Source organism: Rhinopithecus roxellana, chromosome 15 (genome assembly GCF_007565055.1).
Source record: "Rhinopithecus roxellana isolate Shanxi Qingling chromosome 15, ASM756505v1, whole genome shotgun sequence".
Lineage (NCBI taxonomy): Eukaryota > Metazoa > Chordata > Mammalia > Primates > Cercopithecidae > Rhinopithecus > Rhinopithecus roxellana.
This window is the reverse complement of record NC_044563.1, coordinates 17,693,567-17,716,782: the sequence shown is the minus strand read 5'-3', so window position 1 is coordinate 17,716,782 and position 23,216 is coordinate 17,693,567. Positions and strand designations below refer to the sequence as shown.

General features: G+C 51.3%; 1 protein-coding gene across 3 annotated transcripts; it reads right to left on the bottom strand.

Moving 5' to 3' along the window:
* Window positions 1-372: 372 nt before the first annotated feature.
* F2 (coagulation factor II, thrombin) lies at window positions 373-21,317 on the bottom strand. 3 transcript variants are annotated; one of them, XM_010371085.2, is made up of 14 exons: window positions 21,022-21,317; window positions 20,476-20,639; window positions 19,787-19,811; window positions 19,493-19,543; window positions 16,687-16,792; window positions 16,454-16,590; window positions 13,786-14,100; window positions 13,334-13,462; window positions 13,124-13,250; window positions 11,781-11,948; window positions 10,784-10,957; window positions 10,051-10,232; window positions 758-828; window positions 373-616 (listed from the first exon to the last, which is right to left on the bottom strand). In XM_010371085.2, the coding sequence occupies exons 1-14, from the start codon at window positions 21,098-21,100 to the stop codon at window positions 473-475; spliced, it is 1,872 nt and encodes a 623-aa protein (XP_010369387.1). In that variant the 5' UTR covers window positions 21,101-21,317; the 3' UTR covers window positions 373-472. The 3 variants fall into 3 exon arrangements, with proteins under 3 accessions (XP_010369387.1, XP_030773629.1, XP_030773630.1); XM_030917769.1 differs by lacking the exon at window positions 21,022-21,317 and adding an exon at window positions 20,921-20,984; XM_030917770.1 differs by lacking the exons at window positions 19,493-19,543; window positions 19,787-19,811; window positions 20,476-20,639; window positions 21,022-21,317 and adding an exon at window positions 16,993-17,400.
* Between the last annotated feature and the right edge of the window lie 1,899 nt (window positions 21,318-23,216).

Below are 23,216 nucleotides of genomic sequence, written 5' to 3'. Positions count from 1 at the left end.
TTTCTTAGCCATGTGACTTTAGACAAGGTACTTCTCCAAATCTCAGTTTACTCACCTACCTCTTATGAGGATTAAATGAGATAATCCGTTAAAGCCCAGAGGGTGGAATATCTTAAATACCTGTAAATTCAACCTGCCATCTTTCCTGTCACCTGGCCCTGCTCTGAAGATGGTGGATTCTTTTGGGACAGGATCTCACTCTCACCCAGGCTGGAGTGCTGGGCTCAAGCAATCCTCCCACTTCAGCCTCCCGAGTGCTGGGACTACCGATGTGCACCAGGTGGTGGATTCTTAAGTCTTCTTTATCCAGCAGTCTTACTGGCTCTTCCTGAGCCCAGAGAGCTGCCCATGAATAGCACTGGGAGCACTGAAGCTCGTTGAGAGTCACTTTTATTGGGAACCATAGTTTTAGAAACAGCAAAATAATTCTTTCATTGGATTGGTTCCAGGAGCCCAGAATATGAGTGGCCCCCTAATCTCCAAACTCATCAGTGACCTTCTTTATCCACTTCTTCAGGCGGAACACGTGTGTGTAGAAGCCATATTTCCCATCCCGGTCACAGCCTTCACCCCATGAGACGATGCCCATTTGATACCAGCGTTTGTTAAAGGGGTTCTGAAGAAGAAAGATGAGGTTTCCAATAGAGTCAAGTTCAAGGCCACATCAGTATTCCCCTGCCAGGCAACTGTTTCTAGATACAAGTTTCTCCCCATCCCCAGATGAGTTCACCAGGCTCTGGGCTTTAGAGAAGCTTACCTTCATGACAAAGGGTCCCCCGCTGTCACCTTCACAGGCATCCCCTCGTTTCCCTTCATCAGGCTTGTAACCTTGAGAGAGAACAGCCGTCCGTGCTCAGGAGCATAGCTCATAGCCCAGCCATGCCCCTTCATGAGACACAGCTGGTGACAGTCCACTTACCCCTCCAGTCATTCTTGCTTTCCTCACTTCCTCACCCTACACATCCAGTCCTAGCAAATCTTGTCGGCTCTACCTTCAACATAGATCCCAAATCCAACCCCTTCTCACCATTTCTAGCTCCAGCTCCTGAACCACTAGTTTCCTTCATTCTTTGCCCACCTACAATGTATTCTCCACCCAACAGGCAGCATAATGCTTTTAAAAAGTTGGACCAGGCCAGGGGAGGTGGCTCATGCCCAAGCCGGGTAGATCACATGAGCTCAGGAGTTCAAGACCAACCTGGGCAATATGGCAAAACCCTGTCTCTACAAAAAATTAGCTGGGTATGGTGGCACATGCCTGTAGTCCCAGCTACTTGGGAGGCTGAGAGAGGAGGATCCCTTGCGCCTGGGAGGTTAAGGCTGCAGTGAGCCATGATCGTGTCACCACACTCCAGCCTGGGTGACAGAGTGAGACCCTGTCTCAAAAAAATTAATAATAAAAGACCAAGAAAAATTTAAAAATTAAAAAAAAGTTAGACCTACAAGTCTGATGAGGATAATAATAGTAGTTTGTCTTTACCCAAATCTCCCCATGTAACCTCTACAAACAATACAGAACGACACTAACAACAATAAAACCTACACAGAAAAACCACACCTTCGCCAGGCGCTGTGGCTCACGCCTGTAATCTCAACACTTTGGGAGGCCAAGGCAGGCAGATCATGAGGTCAGGAGTTTAAGACCAGCCTGGCCAACATGGTGAAACCCTGCCTCTACTACAAATACAAAAATTAGCCAGGCATAGTGGTATGCACCTGTAATCCCAGCTACTCGGGAGACTGAGGTAGGAGAATTGCTTGAACCCAGGAGGTGGAGGTGGAGGTTGCAGTGAGCCGAGATTGCACCACTGCAGTACAGCCTGAGTGACAGAACAAGACTCCATCTTGAAAAATAAAATAATTAGCTGGACATGTACCTATGGTCCTAGCTATACATGGGAGGCTGAAGCAAGAAGAGGATTGTTTGAGCCCAGGAGTTCAAGGCTGCAATGAGCTATGACTGTGCCACTGTACTCCAGCCTGGGCAACACAGCAAGACCCTATCTGGAGAAAAAAAAAAAAAAGCTAGCAAGAGAACAGCAAAGTAAACCAGACAGAAACATAAGAAAACTTAAGAGATAAAAGCAGAAATTAATGAACCACAATAGAAAAATAATAGGCCGGGCCAGGCGTGGTGGCTCACACCTGTAATCCCAGCACTTTGGGAGGCTGAGGTGGGCGGATCACAAGGTCAGGAGATCGAGACCATCCTGGCGAACACAGTGAAACCCTGTCTCTACTAAAAATACAAAAAATTAGCCAGGCGTGGCGATGTGCACTTGTAGTCCCATCTACTCAGAAGGCTGAGGCAGGAGAACTTGCAGTGAGCCAAGATCACCGCACTCAAGCCTGGGTGACAGAGCAAGACTGTCTCAAATAAAAAAAATAAAAATAAATAAAAAAAAGGTCGGGTGCAGTGGCTCACACCTGTAATCCCAGCACTTTGGGAAGCTGAGACGGGCAGATCACGAGGTCAGGAGTTCGAGACCAGCCTGGCTAACATGGTGAAACCCCGTCTCTACTAAAAATATAAAAAAATTAGCCAGGCATGGTGGCGTGCACCTGTAATACCAGCTACTTGGGAGGCTGAGGCAGGAGAATTACTTGAACCCAGGAGGTGGAGGTTGCGGTGAGCTGAGATCACACCACTGCACTCCAGCCTGGGCAACAGAGTGAGACTATGTCTCAAAACAAAACAAAACCAAAAAAAAAGAAAAATAATAGGCCTAATAATTTCATAAATCAAATCCCTAGGTATTTGTTTTGAGAAAATCGGCAAACCATTAGCTAATTTACGCAAGAAAAATAAGATATTACAAATACATAAAATAAGATACCAAGGGAAAAAATTAGAATACATTGCAGCAGTCAAGAAAGATACAATAGGCTGGGCGCGGTGGCTCACGCCTGTAATCCCAGCACTTTGGGAGGCCGAGACGGGCAGATCACGAGGTCAGGAGATCGAGACGATCCTGACTAACACGGTGAAACCCCGTCCCTACTAAAAATACAAAAATTAGCCGGGCGCGGTGGCGGGCGCCTGTAGTCCCAGCTACACGGGAGGCTGAGGCAGGAGAATGGCGTGAACCCAGAAGGCGGAGCTTGCAGTGAGTGGAGATCGCGCCACCGCACTCCAGCCTGGGTGACAGAGTGAGACTCCGTCTCAAAAAAAAAAAAAAAAAGATACAATAATAGACTTGAACAAATAGGAAGACATTTCTTATCCTTGGATAAAATGACTCAATATAAAAACTATGTCTATTCTCCCAGTTAATTTATTAAAGTATCATAATCCCAATAAAAATACCACCAAGCCTTTTTTTTTTTTTTGAGACAGAGTCTTGCTCAGTCGCCCAGTCTGGAGTGCAGTGGCGCGATCGCGGCTCACTGCAAGCTCCGCCTCCCGGGTTCCCACCATTCTCCTGCCTCAGACTCCCAAGTAGCTGGGACTACGGGCACCTGCCGCCACGCCCGGCTAATTTTTTGCATTTTTAGTGGAGACGGGATTTCACCGTGTTGGCCAAGATGGTCTCGATCTCCTGACCTTGTGATCCGCCCGCCTCGGCCTCCCAAAGTGCTGGGATTACAGGCGTGAGCCACTGCGCCCGGCCACCACCAAGCTTTTTTATAGACCTAGACATATTGATACTAAAGTTCATATGGAAAAACAAACATGTAAGAATTGCCAGGAAAACACTGGAAAGAAAAACTAAAAAAGAACATTAGCCTTCCCAGCTATGTATGCTAAAGCCTCTATCATTAAAACAATGTGACGCTGTGCACAGACAACAGACCAGGAGAGCCGAGTCAAACGTCCAGAAACATACTCATCCCTAAGCATACTCTATCCATAGAAATCTAGAATGTGGGGCTGGGCACCGTGGTTCATGCTGGTAATCCCAACACTTTGGGAGGCCAAGGCAGGAGGATCACTTGAGCCCAGGAGTTCGAGACCAGCCTGGGTAACATAGCAAGACCCTGTCTCTACAAATCAAATAAAATTAGCTGGGTGCAGGAAAAAATAAAACTAAAAACTAAAACCTAGGTCAGGTATGATGGCTCATGTCTGTAATCCCAGCAGTTTGGGAGGCCAAGGCGGGAGAACTGCTCAAGCCCAGCCAGGAGTTCGAGATCAGCCTGGGCAGCATAGGGAGACTTGTCTCTATTTCAAATAAATAAATGAAAATAAAATACAATCTAGAATGTGATAAACGTGAAATCTCAAATCACTAGTTCATAGACTTTTTTTTTTGGGATGGAGTCTCACTCTATCACCAGGCTGGAGTGCAGTGGCGCCATCTCGGCTCACTGCAATCTCTGCTTCCCGGGTTCAAGTGATTCCCCTGCCTCAGCCGCCCAAGTAGCTGAGACTACAGGCGCACGCCACCTGGCTAATTTTTTGTATTTTAGTAGAGACAGGGTTTCACCATGTCGGCCAGAATTGTCTCGAACTCCTGACCTCATGATCTGCCCACCTCGGCCTCCCAAAGTGCTGGGATTACAGGCGTGAGCCACCATGCCTGGCCAGATGGAGTTTTTGCTTTTATTGCCCCGGCTGGAGTCCAATGGCGGGATCTCAGCTCACTGCAACCTCTGCCTCCCAGGTTCAAGCGATTCTCCTGCCTCAGCCTCCTGAGTAGCTGGGATTATAGGCATGCGCCTCCACGTCTGGCTAATTTTGTATTTTTAGCAGAGACGGGGTTTTTCCATGTTGGTCAGGCTGGTCTTGAACTCCCGACCTCAGGTGATCCGCCCGCCTCGGCCCACCAAAGTGCTAGGATTACAGGTGTGAGCCACTGCACCTGGCCGATGTGTTTTTTTTTGTTTGTTTGTTTGTTTTTTTTTTTTTTTTTTTTTGAGACGGAGTCTTGCTCTGCCACCCAGGCTGGAGTGCAGTGGCCGGCTCTCAGCTCACTGCAAGCTCCGCCTCCCGGGTTCACGCCATTCTCCTGCCTCAGCCTCCCGAGTAGCTGGGACTACAGGCGCCCGCCTCGTCGCCCGACTAGTTTTTTGTATTTTTTAGTAGAGACGGGGTTTCACCGTATTAGCCAGGATGGTCTCGATCTCCTGACCTCGTGATCCGCCCGTCTCGGCCTCCCAAAGTGCTGGGATTACAGGCTTGAGCCACCGCGCCCGGCCTTTTTTTGTTTTTTAATAGAAACAGGGTCTCACTCTGTCGCCCAGGCTGGAGTGCAATGGAGCGGTCATAGCTCACTGCAGTATTGAACTCCTAGTCTCAAGCAATCCTCCTAACTCAGCCTCTCAAGTAGCTGAGACTACAAGGCACATGCCACCATGCCCAGCTAATTTTTAAAATATTTTTTTTCCTTTTTTTTTTTCTTTTTTTGAGATGGAGTCTCACTCTGTTGCCAGGCTGAAGTGCAGTGGCGCCATCTCAGCTCACTGCAACCTCTGCCTCCCGGGTTCAAGTGATTCCCCTGCCTCAGCCTCCTGAGTAGCTGGGACTACAGGCATGTACCACCACACCTGGCTAATTTTTTGTATTTTAGTAGAGATGGGGGTTTCACCATGTTGGCCAGGATGGTCTGGAACTCCTGACCTCAGGTTATCCCCCGCCTCTGCCTCCCAGAGTGCTGGGATTACAGGTGTAAGCCACCACACCTGGCCAGGAAAAGTTTATCTAACTCTGATTCAAAATCCAGATTTAATAAAATAAATGATAAATTTGACTACCTAGTAATTTTTTAAACTACATAGCCAAAAAAATTATACATGAGGTTAAAAAAACTGACAAATGGCCAGGCACAGTGGCTCAAGCCTGTAATCCCAGCACTTCGGGAGGCCGAGACGGGCGGATCACGAGGTCAGGAGATCGAGGCCATCCTGGCTAACACGGTGAAACCTCATCTCTACTAAAAAAATACAAAAAACGAGCCGGGCGAGGTGGCGGGCGTCTGTAGTCCCAGTTGTGTGGGAGGCTGAGGCAGGAGAATGGCGTCAACTCGGGAAGCGGAGCTTGCAGTGAGCTGAGATCCGGCCACTGCACTCCAGCCTGGGTGACAGAGCAAGACTCCGTCTCAAAAAAAAAAAAAAAACCTGACAAACTAGGAGAAAACATTTGCAATGTATATCACAAATAAAGGCCTAGTATAAATGTGAAGAACTCACAAAAATTGATAAGAAAGGGACCAAAAAATGGGCAAAATCCATGAAGAGACAATTCACAAAAAAGTTCTCTAATACAAATACTAGCCAGGCACGTGCCTGTGCTCCCAGCTACTCAGGAGGCTGAGGCAGGAGAATCACTTGACCCAGGGAAGTGGAGGCTGCAGTGAGCCAAGATTGCATCATTGCACTCCAGCCTGGGTGACAAAGCAAGACTCTGTCTCAAAAAAATAATTATATAAAAACGGTCCTTAGGCCAGGCGTGGTGGCTCAAGCCTGTAATCCCAGCACTTTGGGAGGCCAAGACGGGAGGATCACGAGGTAAGGAGTTCGAGACCAGCCTGGCCAAAACTGTGAAACTCTGTCTCTACTAAAAATACAAAAATTATCTTGGCACGGTGACTTGCACCTATAGTCCCAGCTGCTTGGGAGGCCGAGGCAGGAGAATCGCTTGAAACCCGGGAGGTGAAGGTTGCAGTGAGCCAAAATCGTGCCACTGTACTCCAGCCTAGGTGACAGAGGGCATCTCAAAAAAAAAAAAAGGTCCTTAATCATACGAAAAGATGTTCAACCTTTTTTTTTTTTTTTTTTTTTTTTTTGAGACGGAGTCTTGCTCTGTCACCCAGGCTGAAGTACAGCGGCACAATCTCTGCTCACTGCAAGCTCTGCCTCCCAGGTTCATGCCATTCTCTTGCCTCAGCCTCCCGAGTAGCTAGGACTACAGGCGCCCACCACCACGCCCGGCTAATTTTTTTGTATTTGTAGTAGAGATGGGGTTTCACCATGTTAGCCAGGATGGTCTCGATCTCCTAACCTCATGATCCGCCCGCCTCAGCCTCCCAAAGTGCTGGGATTACAGGCGTGAGCCACCGCGCCCAGCCACAACCTCATTTTCAATTTGAAAGCTGTCCATTAAAACAATTTTGATGTACTATTTCTCACCTCTCAGATTGGTAAAAATTTAAAACTGTGACATTCTTTTGGCAAGGTTGTGGGGAAACAGGCATTCTTATACACTGTGATAGAAATGCAAACTGGTACAACCCTTATGGAAAGAAATTTTAAAATCTCTAAAAAATGACTTACATGTTTGCCTTTTGACCTAACAACACTACTTCTAAAAATTTCCTAGGAGAGGCTAAGGCATGATAGTTCACATCTGTAATCCCAGAAATTTGGGAGGCCGAGTTGGGTGGATCATTTGAGCTCAGAGTTCAAGACCAGTCTGGGCAACACAGTAAGACCCAGTCTCTACAAAAAAATACAAAAATTAGCTGGGCATGGTGGTGTGTGCCTGTAGCCCCAGCTACTCAGGAGGCTAAAGTGGGAGGTTGGCTTCAGTTCAGGAGGCAGAGGTTGCAGTGGGCCGAGCCCAGCCATAGGATTGGTTTTAACAGTGTTATGGATGGAGGATTTTGAAACTATAATCTAGTATTGCTCAAATAGGCAAATGCATTACAGATAATGGGGGTCAGGTTTCTTACTGTCAACAGAGAGAGTTACAAATATGGAAAATGAAAAGCTAAAATTAATCCTGTGGTGTTAGAATGGAATTGGAGGTTTCAGTAGGAACTCACGGTTTTTTATATAGATGATAGAGATATTGGTATATACATCGTATAATTTTTTTCTGGTCCTGTCCACTAAGAGAGCCTAGAAGTAATGACATCCCACTAGCAATGTGCACACGCCAGCACCCAGATCTCAGTTCTAAATTCCAGTCTCCACTAGAAGGGTTCCCTGGAGAAATGGCTGCTTCCAACAGTACAGTCAGGAAAGTAGGATTAACCTGAAACATCTTGTTATGCCAGAAAGTAAGAAAGTACTCAAAGAATGACAGAACATCTCCCCAAGTCACAGAAGCCAGCTTGAAGGGACTCCCACTGGCCAAACTTGGGATCATCTGAGCATCAAAAGAAATAACAGTAGTAACAACGTATGGCCTGGCACAGTGGCTCATACCCGTAATCCTTGGGAGGCTGAGGTGGGCGTATCACCTGAGGTCAGGAGTTCGAGACCAGCCTGGCCAACATGGTGAAACCCCGTCTCTACTGCAAATACAAAAATTAGCTGGGCATGGTGGTACACGCCTGTGATTCCAGCTATTCGGGAGGCTGAGGCAAGAGAATCGCTTGAATCTGGGAGGAGGTTGCAGTGAGCCGAGATTGTGCCACTGCACTCAAGCCTGGGTGACAGCAAGGCTGTGTCAAAAAAAAATTTCTGGGTTTTAATATTTGTACTGTGGTTATATAAGAGAACATCCTTGGGTTTTTTTTTTTTTGAAATACTTAAGTATTTATGGGTAAAAAGAAACCATATTCACGATTTGCTCTCAAACTATGCATATATATATATATAAACTCCCACACATCCACAGAATGGAGGACAATCTGGATGACAGTATACAGGAAATCTTTGTATTATTTTTGCAACTTTTCTGTGAGTCTGAAATTACACTAAATTTTTATTTTTTACTTTTCAAGTCAGTCAGATCATTTCTTTTTTTTCTTTTCTTTTTTTTTTTTTGAGACGGAGTCTCGCTCTGTTGCCCAGGCTGGAGTGCAGTGGCCAGATCTCAGCTCACTGCAAGCTCCGCCTCCCGGGTTCACGCCATTCTCCTGCCTCAGCCTCCCGAGTAGCTGGGACTACAGGCGCCGCCACCTCGCCCAGCTAGTTTTTTGTATTTTTAGTAGAGACGGGGTTTCACCGTGTTAGCCAGGATGGTCTCGATCTCCTGACCTCGTGATCCGCCCGTCTCGGCCTCCCAAAGTGCTGGGATTACAGGCTTGAGCCACCGCGCCCGGCCTAGATCATTTCTTAACCTGCCTCAAGCCCCTCGATAACTTCCCATCTCACTCAATAAAGTCCTTCCAGGCCCTAAAGGAAGTGGCTATCCTCTGCCTGGCCCCTTCTCTCCCCTCACCCACTGCTGCCCCTCCTCAGCACCCCAGGCCTCCCTACTGCTCCCCAGATAAGACAAGTGTGCTCCCACCTCAGGGCCTCTGTGCCTGCCATGCCCCCAGCCTGCGGTGCTCCTCCCCTAGACATGCTGCTCACTCCTTCCTTCCCCTCTTCCAGTCTCTGCCCAGACATCACCTTCTCAGGGAGGCCTTCTCCAGCCTTCTCTGGCCACCTGATTGATTGACTGATTGATCGATCGATCGATGGAGTCTCACTCTGTTGCCCAGGCTGGAGTGCAGCTCACTGCCCGAATTCAGCTCACTGCAACCTCCGCCTCCCGGGCTCAAGCAATTCTCCTGCCTCAGCCTCCTGAATAGCTGGGATTACAGGCGTGCATCACCATGCCCGGCAAATTTTTGTATTTTTAGTAGAGACGGGGTTTCACCATGTTGGCCAGGCTGGTTTCGAATTCCTGACCTCAAGTGATCTGCCCGCTTCGTCTGGCCACCCTATTTAGAAGCCCACCTCATCAGCCCTTCTCTCTCCCTGTGCTTCATTTTTCTTCACAGCACCGGTCAGGGACTGCTGTTTTAGATCTGTTTACGGATGTGCCCTCCTCCTAGGAAGGAAGCTCTCTGAGGGCACAGACATTGTCGGTCTGGGTCCCTGCTGTATACCCTAAAACACTGCATGGAAGGTAATAGGCGCTCGATAAATATCTGCTGAGCAGTTGAATGAATGGCGTTTCCCCACCCGCAGCTTCTTGCTGCTATCTGAGCTCACATATAGTGAACACTTCACTGGTGACTGATACTATGCCAAATATATTAATATATGCTACTTCATTTAATCCTCCCATAACCTTATGGGATAGAGACTTTTACCTCCATTTTACAGAGGAAGAAACTGAGCCACCAAGAGGTTAGCCAACTTGCCCAAAGTCACATGCCTTGAACCCAGGCACAACTCAGTCAGTCCTCCCAACCTGGGCCCCACTGTTTCCTCAGCCCGCCCCAGACTTGCCAGCACAGAACATGTTGTCAGTGATGCGGATCCGAGTAGAGTCCTTGCAGACCGACCGCTCCACGATGGGCAGGTTCACCACCTGCAGGACGCTGGGCTGCACCTTACCAACATTGGCTGTCCACGTCTCCTTCAGGTTGCCCCAGCCTGTCACCCGCCCCTTGTATCCAGCCTGGAACAAGCTTTGGGGAAGGAAGAAGGGCCTGGTGAGAGCCAACCCTCGCAGGAGCCGCCTGGCCCCAACGCCACTTCTTAGAGACCAGAATCTAAAACGTCCGTGCTGGCCGGGCACAGAGGCTCATGCCTCTGATCTCGGCACTTTGGGAGGCCGCGGCGGATCACTTGAGGTCAGGGGTTTGAGACCAGCCTGGCTGACACGGTGAAACCCACCAGTCTCTACTAAAAATACAAAAATTAGCCTGTAATCCCAGCTACTCAGGGGGCTGAGGCAGGAGAGTCGCTTGAACCCGGGAGGAGGGGTTGCAGTAAGCCCAGATCGCACGACTACACTCCAGCCTGGGAGACAAGAGTGGAACTCCGTCAATAAATTATTTATTATGTTTATTTAACATAAATAAAAAATAAAACGCCAGTGATGAAAAGAACTTTTGGGTTCACTCCAAGAAACTGAGGCCTGGAAAAGGGAAAGGGGCTCCTGCAAGGCTGCCTGGTATCAGAGCCAGGCCCAGAACTCCACTTCTGCCCCTCAGCTAATAAGCGTCTGGTGGCCCACCTGGCTGCCGTCTCCCTGTCGGGCAGGCACACAGGGTGGATGTAGTCGCTGAAGGTAACGGGCTTCTTCAGCTTCATCAGGGCAATGTCCCGGTCCAGGTTCTCCCGCCAGTTGTACCTGGGGTGGATGTGGATCTTTTCCAGCATGGATATCTTTTCAATGTTTCGCTCATACCTGCAGAGACCCCAAGAGAGAAATGGAGAAGCTTCAAGTTCACCCAGCAAGGGGCAGGAAACTGCCTGCCCTTGGGGTCTGAGAGACAGGGTGTCCTGCAGGCCACCAGGGAGGGGAGAGGGCTGGCTCCTGCAGTGGCAGCCCCCTGGCCATTTCTTCCTGGGCCTAAAGCCGTGCAGGGCTTTGGAGTCAGACAGTCAGGAGGACAGGGACAAGGGCACAGGCTGCACGCCCTGGTCCAGACAGACTATTTTCTTTTTTTTTTTTTTTTTTTTTTTTTTTTTTTTGAGGCGGAGTCTCGCTCTATCGCCCGGACTGGAGTGCAGTGGCCAGATCTCAGCTCACTGCAAGCTCTGCCTCCCGGGTTTACGCCATTCTCCTGCCTCAGCCTCCCTAGTAGCCGGGACTACAGGCGCCCGCCACCTCGCCCGGCTAGTTTTTTGTATTTTTAGTAGAGACGGGGTTTCACCGTGTTAGCCAGGATGGTCTCGATCTCCTGACCTCGTGATCCGCCCGTCTCGGCCTCCCAAAGTGCTGGGATTACAGGCTTGAGCCACCGCGCCCGGCCTTCCAGACTATTTTCAGAGACTCCCACATGGGCCATATCCTGGTGTTGGAGGGCCCAGGAGACAGATTTCTCCCCTCTAGCTCCAAGCCTCAGTCAGGACATGACCAAATGGACTTTCCAGCAGAGGCTGCCGAGATGTCATATTCTGGGGGGTATACAGAACATCCCATGTGTCCTGGAGCCACCAGGGCTACTCATGATCGCTCTGGAGGACTCAGACCCCTGCCAGACACCCACAGGCCACCAGTTCTGTACCTGGTGCGGGAGTGCTTGCCAATGCGCACCAGAAGGTCATTCTCAGTGAAGTTCTTGTCCCAGGGTGGGTATAGGAGGCAGTGGGCGGCAGTGAGGACCCAGCGGTCACTGATGAGGCTGGCCCCACACAGCAGCTCCTGGGGACTCTTCCGGAAAAGCATCACCTGCCTAGGAGGGGAGCAGGAAGCATTAGGAGCTGAGGGTGAGGGGGCTGCCTCTACACCAGCCCTAGAAGTAACAAGTCCAGGGTCTAAGAACCCAGCTGGGCAGAGCTGCCTCCGGGGCCCAGATCCAAGCTTGGGCTGGCTGCCCTTGGGGCCTGGAGCCTCCATGTGATGCTGAGGGGCTGCCTCACGCTTTTTTTTTTTTTTTTTTTTGAGACAAGGTTTCACTCTTGTCACCCAGGCTGGAGTGCAATGGTACAGTCACAGCTTACTGAAGCCTCAACCTCCTGGGCTCAAGCGATCCTCCCGCCTCAGCCTCCTTAGTAGCTGGGACTACAGGGATGGGCTGCTACACCTGGCTAATTTTTGCATTTTTAGTAGAGACGGGGTTTTACCATTTTGCCCAGACTGACTTTGAACTCTTGACCTCAAGTGATCTTCCCTTCTTGGCCTCCCAAAATGCTGGGATTACAGGGGTGAGCCACTGCGCCTGACCTGCCTCCTGCTTTTTGTACTCCCTTACTAGGTCCTTCCAGTCCAGAGTTCACACAGCGTAACCCAACTCTGGAATCAGAAGAACTGGATTCAAACCCATTAGCAGTGTGCGGAGGTGAGCCACCAGCTCTGTGAGTCTCAGCTTTACCATCTGCTTAGAAGTAAAGCACCCATGGGCCAGGTGTGGTGGCTCACGCCTGTAATCCCAACACTTTGGGAGGCTGAGGCAGGTGGATCACTTGAGGTCAGGAGTTCAAGACCAGCCTGGCCAACATGGCGAAACCCTGTTTCTACTTAAAATACAAAAATTAGCTGGGTGTGGTGGCGCAGGTCTGTAAATTCAGCTGCTCAGGAGGCTGAGGCAAGAGAATCGTTTGAACCTGAAAGGCAGAAGTTGCAGTGAGCCGAGATCACAGCAGTGAGCCGAGATCACAGCAGTGAGCCGAGACTGCAGCATTGCACTCCAGCCTAGGTGACAGAGCAAGACTCCATCTTAAAAAAAAAAAAAGAGAAGAAGAAGTAAATAACCCATCTCATGTGGCTGCTGTGCGGAGTTGGTGGGATCCTGGATGCTCAGCTGTTGTCATCTGTAAAGCCCGGGCATATGGGCAGGGCCTGAGGGTGGGGGGCCAGCAGCACACCTGCCCCCAAGAGTGAAGGGTGGCACAGGGATCCGGGACACACCAAGGTGACATGCCGATCTCTGCATCCCAGCCCTCCACAATGCGCCCGTCGATGTAGGATTCCAGGAGTTCTCCTTCAGTTTTGTCCTCCAGCGACTTCTTCTCAAATAGAGGTCGCAGCCCACAGTCTGCAGAGCAAGCCAAGCGGTGAGGGGCAAGTCCTGGCCACCAGCCCCACAGCCCCGTGTCCCTCGGATGCCTACTACCTCACCTGCTTCTCCCAAGCCGAAGGTCCTCGGATCGAAGAAAGTCTGGTACTCACTGGTGGCGGTACGCCCTTCGATGGCCCTGTCTGGGTCCTCACCCAGCCCATCTCCTGTCTCCTCATCCACGGCCTCCTCTGTTGGGACCCGGGCACCGGCTGGGACTTGGCTGGGCCATTCCTCACCCATCCCCTAGATCCCCCCAATTCCCCTATGGGCCTTGGAGGCCGTTTGGTGCAGAGGTTAAGCGTGCATGCACAGTTGGGCTACTAGGCAATAACCTCCTGGGGCCTCAGTGTACTTATCTGTGAAATGGGCACAGGACCTTACCCCCTACCTGGTTACTGTAAGGCTGTAATGAGCACACTCAATGTGGTAAGTGTTCGGTAAGCAGAAGCAACTGTTGTTATTCCCACCAGGATTTGTCCCTGCATCTCAGGCCCCTACCCAGGTAGCTCACCACAATAGTTGAGGTCGCAGTACTCAAAGTCACCAGGCTTCCCAGCCACATAGCACCACACGCCCTCCTCATCCCCGTCTGGGTTGCGGCAGAAGTTCTCCACCAGCTGCACGGCCGAGTTGAAATCCTGGTGCTTGCTCAGGGCCTTGGCCTGCGCGCTGGCCCAGGCTAGGCAGGGGAGCCCATGTGTGGTCACTGCCAGGCTCCCCTGGTACTGCCGCCCCCGATCAGGCACACACTGCTCCGATGGAGGTGACAGATTCTCACTGGCGCCTCTGGAGCGTGGAGTCATCGCTACAGTGACTTGATTCTGGCCTGGTGGGTGAGGGGTAAGGAGGCAGCAGAGTGAGTGAGACCACACATGGACCAGAACAGAGAGGGATGTGAACCCCGGTCTTGCTGCTTTCTGCCTGTGTGACCTCAGGTTACTTAACCTCTCTGGGCTTCTGTCTGTCCGCCTTTAAAGGGGTTACTAATGCCACTCTTGCAGGCTTGTTGAGAAGATTAAACAAAATATACAGCGTGTCTGGCACATAATAAACCAGAGATAATAACCGGGTTTGGCCTGCTGGGCTATCTGTAATCAACTGGTAGTGGCTGCCTGGGGCTGCTGGAGGAGTCTGTGTTTTTATGGTGGCACAGCAGGAAGCTTGCTGGGATCACTAAGCTGTTCACCTGGATAGGTCAATTTCTGCAAGCCTGCAACTTATTTATCATCAGAGTGTGCGCATGTGTATGGGGGTTGGGGGGTAAATGGTAGCTGTTTTTGTTAGGATAAACTTGCTATAAGACCAATCCCAGGGGCCAGCTGCAGTAGCTTACACCTGTAATCCCAGAAATTTGGGAGGCTGAGCAGGGCAGATCACCTGAGATCAGGAGTTTGAGATCAGCCTGGCCAATATGGAGAAACCCGTCTCCACTAAAAATACAAAACTTAACCAGGTGTGGTGGCATATGCCTGCAGTCCCAGCTATATGGGAGGCTGAGGCAGGAGAATCGCCTGAACCCAGGAGGTGGAGGTTGCAGTGAGCCAAGATTGTGCCACTGCACTCCAACCTGGGTAACAGAGTGAGACTCCGTCCAAAAAATAAAAATAAAAAAAAAAAGCTGGGCACGGTGGCTCACCCCTGTAATCCCGGCACTTTGGGAGGCCGAAGTGGGAGGATCACGAGGTCAGAAGTTTGAGATCAGCCTGGCCAACATGGTGAAACCCCGTCTCTACTACATAAAAAAAATTAGCCGGGAGTGGTAGCGCACACCTGTAATCCTAGCTACTCAGGAGGCTGAGGCAGGAGAATTGCTTGAACCTGGGAGGCGGAGGTTGCAGTGAACTGAGATTGCACCACTGCACTCCAGCAGCCTGGGCGAGGGAGTGAGACTGTCTCAGAAAGAAAAAAAAAAGACCAACCCCAGCAACGAGCAATGGACCCGACAGGGATGCCTAGAGAACAAAGAATACCAACCCATGTTTGTGGACTGGTAACCGGCACAAATTCTTTACCCTGGCTGCATCCACATCCTTTGCTCTGTGATTTTACAGGCTGAAGTATAGTTTACCTCTTGACCCTAGCCTTGAACATACACTTGCTCTGGCCAATGGAACGTGGGCAGGGCTGACTGTGCCTGTTCTGAGCCTAGGCCTTCAGGACAGAAGATGCTTTTCTGTTCATTGTTTTCTGTGTCTGTCATCAGCATAAGAAGAGTTTTTCCAGGTACTGCTGTCTTTCAGCCTCAGCCCCAGCATGAACGCACGTGGAGCAGATCTAGGCCCAACACTCAACGAGGAACCAGGCTCAGCTGGACCCATTATTTGAATCAGAGCCACCCAGCCAGGGCCAGCCTCTGTCAGTTGACTCTACAGACGCATCAGCGAGTGCAGCTGAGATCAGCAGCGCCACGCCCGCCAACCCTCATGGGAAAAAGAAATGCTTATTGTGGTCTGCCTTGGGGAAGGGTAGCTGTAGCTACTTAACACACCAGGGAAAATAATAATGACAGAATCCTGCAGGGCCAAACTGCACAAGGCTTGCTCTGTGATACTCAGAACAGGGCGTGTGGACTGAAATGGCTACGGAGGGCTTCCCGGAGGGAGGAGTGCCTTGATCAGAAAGGAGGCATGTTTGGAACGACCCACAGCCTGGACCATAAGGAAGTCAAGAGTGGGAAGCGGGAGGAGGAGGCTGGTAGATCCCCCACTCAGATCCCGATTCCCTGACTTCACTGAGCAACAGGCACAGATATGATCTGAATGACTGATGCCAGCTCTGAAGGTGGTCAGCATCTTTTTTTTTTCTTTTTTTGAAACAGAGTTTTGCTCTTGTCACCAAGGCTGAAGTGCAATGGCACGGTCTCAGCTCACTGCAACCTCCGCCTCCCAGGTTCAAGCGATTCTGCTGCCTCAGCCTCCTGAGTAGCTGGGATTACAGGCACCCGCCACCATGCCTGGCTAATTTTTGTATTTTTAGTAGAGATGGGGTTTTGCCATGTTGGCCAGGCTGATCTTGAACCCCTGATCTCAGGTGATCCACTTGCCTCAGCCTCCCAAAGTGCCGGGATTACAGGCGTGAGCCACTGCGCCCGCCAGCATTCTTGGTTCCCATCCCAGGCTGCCAGGCCCCATGAAGCCCCCGGGCCTTGACCATGGGCCACCCCCCTGCCCCCAGCTCACCACAGACGGGGATGCTGCATTCCTCCCTCCTCACAGTGGGGTCTGTAGTGTAGCACCAGGGTCCTGTGGTGCTGCCGTCGGGGTTGCGGCAGAAATTCTCCTGCAGGTCGGCCCCGGGATGGGTGGTGGAGTTGATTCTGGAACAGGAAATTGCCCAACAGGAGGCTGTTGCGCACGAGATATCCTTGCTCCCTGTTCTCAGCCCCTGGTGGGAAGGCCGGCCCCTCACTCACTCAGGCTTATGTGGGTAGCGACTCCTCCATAGCTGGCACTCAGTGCCTGACCAGGTGATGTTCACATGTCCTCGGTAGTTCATACCCAGACCCTCAGCACAGTTACCTGCGGAGACCTCACCCCGGTCAGCCTTGGAGCCTGGGGACTTATTTCCTCCCTCCCAGCAAAGTTCTGTCTATCCCCCGCCTCCAAGCTCATGCAGGTCCACAATCCTTAACCTGCATTCACCCAGCCCCTCCTCCTCTGCATCCAGCAGTTCTCCCATTCACTCAACAGTGGCTGCCAAATATTTGCTGAGTGCCTACCATGTGACAGGCACTGTCGGGTGCTCAGCACACATCAACCAATAGGACAGTCACAGCCCTGCCCTCATGGAGCTGTGGAGCTTCCATTCAGTGGCTTCTCTTGGCCAGCAGGATGAAAAAGTGACCAAGGCCTTTTCATCTGGCCCTGGTCTACCTGTCCCTGCTAGCTTGGCTCCTCGTGCCTCTGGGTCTTTCCACGGGCTGTTTCTTCTGCCTGGAATGCCCGCTTGTTCATCCATGCATCCCACCAGGCCAGGCAGAACTCTGCCTCTCCTGGGAAGTCATCTCTCGTTCTTCTGGCAAACCAGACACTCATTTTCCTGTGTTCTCTTGGTGCCTTAAACGGAACTTTTCTTGCAATCACTTTATTTAATTATTTATTTTTTGTTTTTATTTATTTATTTTGAGATGGGGTCCTGCTCTGTTGCCCAGGCTGGAGTGCAGTAGCACGATCTCAGCTCACTGCAACCTCTACGTCCCAGATTCAAGCAATTCTCCCCCCTCAGCCTCCCTAGTAGCTATGATTAAAGGCACGTGCCAACATGCCCCAGCTAATTTTTGTATTTTTAATAGAGTTGGGGGTTTCACCATGTTGGCCAGGACGGTCTCGAACCCCTGGCCTCAAGTGATCCGCCCACCTCAGCCTCTCAAAGTGCTAGGATTACAGGCTTGAGCCCACCCGGCCGCAGTCACTTTAATATTTTGTGTTTTTGTTCTCTTTTGAGATTGTGAATTCCTTGAAGGCAGAGACTGTATTTGATTCTCTTAAAATCCCCAGCACTTGATATAGTACCTGGCACATAGCAGGAACTTTGTAAAATATCTGTTGAGTATGTAATTTAACAAATGAGGCCAGGTGCGGTGGCTCACGCCTGTAATCCCAGCACTCTGGGAGGCCGAGGCTGGTAGATCACCTGGGGTCAGGAGTTCATGACCAGCCTGGCCAACATGGTGAAACCCCATCTCTACTAAAAAATACAAAAAATTAGCCGGACATGGTGGTATGTGCCTGTAATCCCAGCTACCCAGGAGGCGGAGGCAGGAGAATTGCTTGAATTTGCTAGGAGGAGGTGGCAGCGAGCTGAGATTGTACTGCGGCACTCCAGCCTGGGCGACAGAGCAAGACACCATCTCAAAAAAAAAAAAAAAAAAAAAAAAGGGCTGGGCGCGGTGGCTCACGCCTGTAATCCCAGCACTTTGGGAGGCCGAGACGGGCAGATCACGAGGTCAGGAGATCAAGACCATCCTGGCTAATACGGTGAAACCCCGTCTCTAAAAAATACAAAAAACTAGCCGGGCGAGGTGGCGGGAGCCTATAGTCCCAGCTACTCGGGAGGCTGAGGCAGGAGAATGGCGTAAACCCAGGAGGCGGAGCTTGCAGTGAGCCGAGATTGTGCCACTGCACTCCAGCCTGGGCTACAGAGTGAGACTCCGTCTCAAAAAAAAAAAAAAAAAAAAAAGAAAGTACGGCAGCCAGGTGCGGTGGTTCACACTTGTGTTGAGATGGGAGAATTGCCTGAGCCCAGGAGTTCAAGACCAGCCTGGGCAAAAAAGGGAGCCCCTGTCTCTTACAAATAAACAAACAAATAAACAAATAAAGAGTTCCAAGTCATGGAGCCTTTTGTCGTGCTAAAGATACCTTCAGAATGCAGTGCAGGAGGGAGGGTGCTCCCTGAAGTCTCAGCAAAAGTGGCGACATTTGAAGCAGTCCTTGAAGGACAGGGAAGTATTCAGTGGGTGGTGATGGTTGCTCCAGAGGAAACCGACAACATACGCAAGGCCAGGTGCTAGAAACACCTTGGCGCGCTTAGGGAAGTCCTTGGTGTCAGAGCAGCCGGGGGTCTGGGTCCCCGTTTGGTGCAATGACACCTAAAGCTAGAAGGGGAATGTGACATCATCAGAGCTCTGACTAGGTTGGGGCAGAGACTCGGGTCAGGCAAAGGAGAATGAAGCCTTAAACATGAATTCATGGCCAGGCACAGTGGCTCACGTCTATATTCCCAGCACTTTGGAAGGCCAAGGCAGGTGGATCACGAGGTCAGGAGTTCAAGACCAGCCTGGCCAACATGGTGAAACCCGGTCTCTACTAAAAATACAAAAATTAGCCAGGCATGGTGACGGGCACCTGTAATTCCAGCTACTTGGGAGGCTGAGGCAGAGAATTGCTTGAACCTGGAAGGCAGAGTCTGCAGTGAGCTGAGATCGTGCCACCGCACTCTAGCCTGGGCGACAAAGTGAGACTCTGTCTCCAAAAAAAAAAAAAACATTAATTAATCCATTCATTCATTCATTCATTCATTCGTTCCTCCAACTTGAATCATCTTACTGCATGCCAGACACAGAGCCAGGTACAAAGACACCTCTTGACCCCAGGAATGGGAGCAATGTCAGACACTGGGGACCGCCTCGGCCTCCACTTGCCACACTCCAAACCCACCCCGAGCTCTTCTCTCGGGCTCCCCTCCATGTCCTGACCCCCAACCCCGTGTCAGTTGCTCACCTTCCAGACATGCAGCAAGCGTATCTCGAGACGTCCTCGCCGTCTCACAAGCTGGAAAAGACCCAGGTGTTTACCCTTGGGATTGGGGTATGGCCAGGATGGGCTGGAGTCAAGGGTGGATGGGATGTTGGTGAGAAACAGAGAGATGGATGGACAGATGGGAGGGACGGAGGAAGGAGTGGGGAAGGGGTGGACAGGTGGATGGCTGTGTGCAGCAGAAGATTCTCCAGGTAGAATTCTCTCACTGGGGTCCCCAGGCCTCCCTTCCTGGGGCAAATCCTTCCCGGTGCTCACCTGTGTACTTGGCCCAGAAAGCGTCCTGAAAAACAAGGGCTGGGAGTGAGGCTACGGCAGCTCCTGTTTTGTGTTTAGTAAACGTTATGTCTCCTCCTCACACTTTCCTTTACCCTGGTCATGCAGGGGGCAGGATCTGGGGAGGTTTGTGGCAGAGTTTCCTACTTTTGTTTCCAAAAGGAGAAGAATATTTGAGGATAGGGGAGTTTCTCCAACACATACACCGAGACTGAACAAGAGGGGGAGATGGGAGGAGAGGAGGCCGTGGGACCCTGGCAGAGCCCTACAGACAGGGAAGGTGACACAGAGCTCCAGGAACACTGAGTCTTGAGTCCGGGGCTTGGAGGCCTCCCCAGAGTCCCACCCCTCAAGGGTGGTGCAGGAGGCTGCCGCTGAGGAGGCCATGTGGACACAGAGCCCCAGGGCAGGCAGATGTCTGAAGACTGTGGAGGCCTCCCCACATCATGGAGCCACACAGGACCCCGGAACCTTGACAGAGTCCAGGCACAGGGACCCCCAGGAAAGGCTGAGGCTGTTCCTCTAGCCAGCCTCGTGAGGAGGGGCTCAGAGTTGAAATGAAGCTGTGAGCGGCGAAGGGGCTGTGGCGTTCCTCGCTTGCTTCTCTGTGGAAGTGTCTAGAGTTGGGCCCGCTCTGAGGCCCTGGAGCCGTCCAAGCAGCCCAGGCTCACCGTGGCCGTGGGGGACTCCAGAGCCTCGAAGGCCTCCTCGTAGCTGCACGTTTCCTCCACGCACTCTCGCTCCAGGTTGCCCTTGAGCACCTCCTCCAGGAAGATGCTGTTGGCTCGCCGGACCCGCTGGAGTAGCGACAGCGCTTGCTGAGGAGCCAGGAACACTGCAGTGGGGGGGTCATGGGACAGCGGCCTCAGGAGCAGGTGGTCTTGGCCACTGCGGGGGCAGGAAGCAAGCCCGCCCTCCCCTGCTGGCTTCTTAGAGGGGCTGTCTGGGCTGGTGGAAGTGCCTGGAACGCTGCTAAATGTGGCCCCCTGTGCCCCTCCTACACTGCCCCTTGCCCCCAGCCTGCTCCCCATATTGGAAGAGAGAAGCAGCCCTTCTCTTTCCAGCCCTGAGCTCCTGACTTCTTCCCCAAGCTGGCCGCCTGGGGCTGAGACCTACCTAGGGGCCAGCTCCGTGTGCTCTGTCCAGCCAGGAGACCCAGGCCCATGGGCCTACACCCCAATCCTCCAGCCTGTTCCAGCCTGCAAGCACCCCCTTACCATGCTGGCTGTGCACAAGGCTACACAGGGCAGCCAGGGCCAGGCAGCCAGGCAGCTGCAGGCCTCGGACGTGCGCCATAGTGTGTCAGCTCCTGGGTCACTGAGGAATTGTCTGTCCTGACCCCTCTGGGTTAATGTTGAACTAACATGAAGAAATCAGCGGAGAGGGTGAGGTCAGAGGGTCAGGGCCATGGGGACGGGTGGGTAGATAGTCCTCCTATCTACCCGTGCCATCTGAGAGGACAGGTCCTTCTGGGACCAGGGATGGATGGTCTAGGAGGAGTCACAAAAAAAGGTCACTGTCACCCCCATCTCCCACCCTCCCTCTCTGAGACTTAGCCCATTCTGGCCAGTGGGGCTACGAGACTTTCCTGGAGCTCCTTCCAATCCTAACATACAGTGGTGGTTGCTTTTCATCTCTGCGTGCAACAGTTTCCTCATCTGTACAATGGGAATAATACTTTGTTGCAAGGACTAAAGGAGATTAGGAATGGAAAGCCATGGAATATTGTAAGTTCTTAATAATCAGATCTGCGCATATAGGCCAATGTGGGGGTTTGTGTAATCACAATACACAGATACCAAAAATAGAGACAAAGATAAAAGGTGTGGCCTGATGGAAGTTGCCCCTCGCCTTGGGATGCACCAGGAATAGGAACAGCCAACATTTGCCCAAGCCTCTCAGCCACTGGAGGAGGGGCCCATTTCTCCCCCTTCCTGTCTGGGGTGCCTGGAGGTGTGTTTGTGTGTGGCAGCTGCCTGGGAGGAGGAGTCAGGTCCAGGGACTCTTGGGCCTTTGGTCTATCTTCTGTCACCTCCCAGGACCTGCGCCTGTCCTGGAATAAGGGCTACTCCAAATCCCTGGGTCTCCACTGCATGGCCCTCCTTCTCCCTGGCTGCCTGCCCCAGGCCAGGCCTAGCGAGGCTTCTGGTCCTACCCTGCCTTCCACCCAGCCCTACTCCTGTCCCTCCCCTGCCTTCCACCCAGCCCTGCTCCTGTCCCTCCCCCATTTCCTGTTTGTGGTACCCAAAGCAAATATTAGTCCTGGGTCTAAGTAGGGCAGAGGGACAAAGAGCAGGAACATGGGGAGGCACAAGTTCTCGCCTCGCCTCACCTGTCCTTTGGGCCCAGCTGTTTGGGGTCTAGACCAGGTCATGTGTGGGAACAGGGAGTGTTGGCAGAAAAACTGGGGACCAAGACTCCCATAAACACCTTAATTCCTGGAAGGCCCATTTCTTATATATTTTCATATACATATTTTTAGGCCAGGCACAGCGGCTCACACCTGTAATCCCAGCACTTTGGGAGGCCAACAAGGCAGGATCGCTTGCGGCCAGGAGTTTGAGACCAGCCTGGGCAACATAGCAAGACCCTCATCTCTACCAAAAAAAAAAAAATTAAAAATTAGCTGGGAATGGTGTTGCATGCCTGAAGTCTGAACTACTGAGGAGGCTGAGGCAGGAGGATCACTTGAGCCCAGGAGTTCCAGGCTGCAATGAGCTATGATTGCACCACTGCACTCTAGCCTGGGTAACAGAGTAAGACCCTGTTTCTTTTACTTTCTTTTCTTTTTTCTTTTTTTGAGATGGAGTCTGGCTCTGTCACCCAGGCTGGAGTGCAGTGGAACAATCTTGGCTCACTGCAACTTCCATCTCCCTTGTTCAAGTGATTCTCCTGACTCAGCCTCCCAAGTAGCTGGGATTACAGGCATGTGCCACCACACCCAGCTAATTTTTGTATTTTTAGTAGAGATGGGGTTTCGCCACGTTGATCAGGATGGTCTCGAACTCCCGACCTCAGGTGATCTGCCCACCTACACCTTGGCCTCCCAAAGTACTGGGATTATAGGCTTGAGCCACCATGCCTGGCCTCAATGAGACCCTGTTTCTAAAAAAATAAATTAAAATAAAAATAGAATAAATAAAATTAAATTAAATACAAATATATATTTTGGGTTTTTGTTGTTGTTGTTTTGTTTTGTTTTGTTTTTTAGAGACGGAGTCTCACTCTGCCAACCAGGCTGGAGTGCAAATAGCGAGATCTCAGCTCACTGCAACCTCTGCCTCCTGGGTTCAAGCGATTCTCCCACCTCAGCCCCCTGAATAGCTGGGACTACAGGCACCCGCCATCATGCCCGGCTAATTTTTGTATTTTTGTAGAGACAGAGGTTCACCATGTTGCCCAGGCTGGTCTT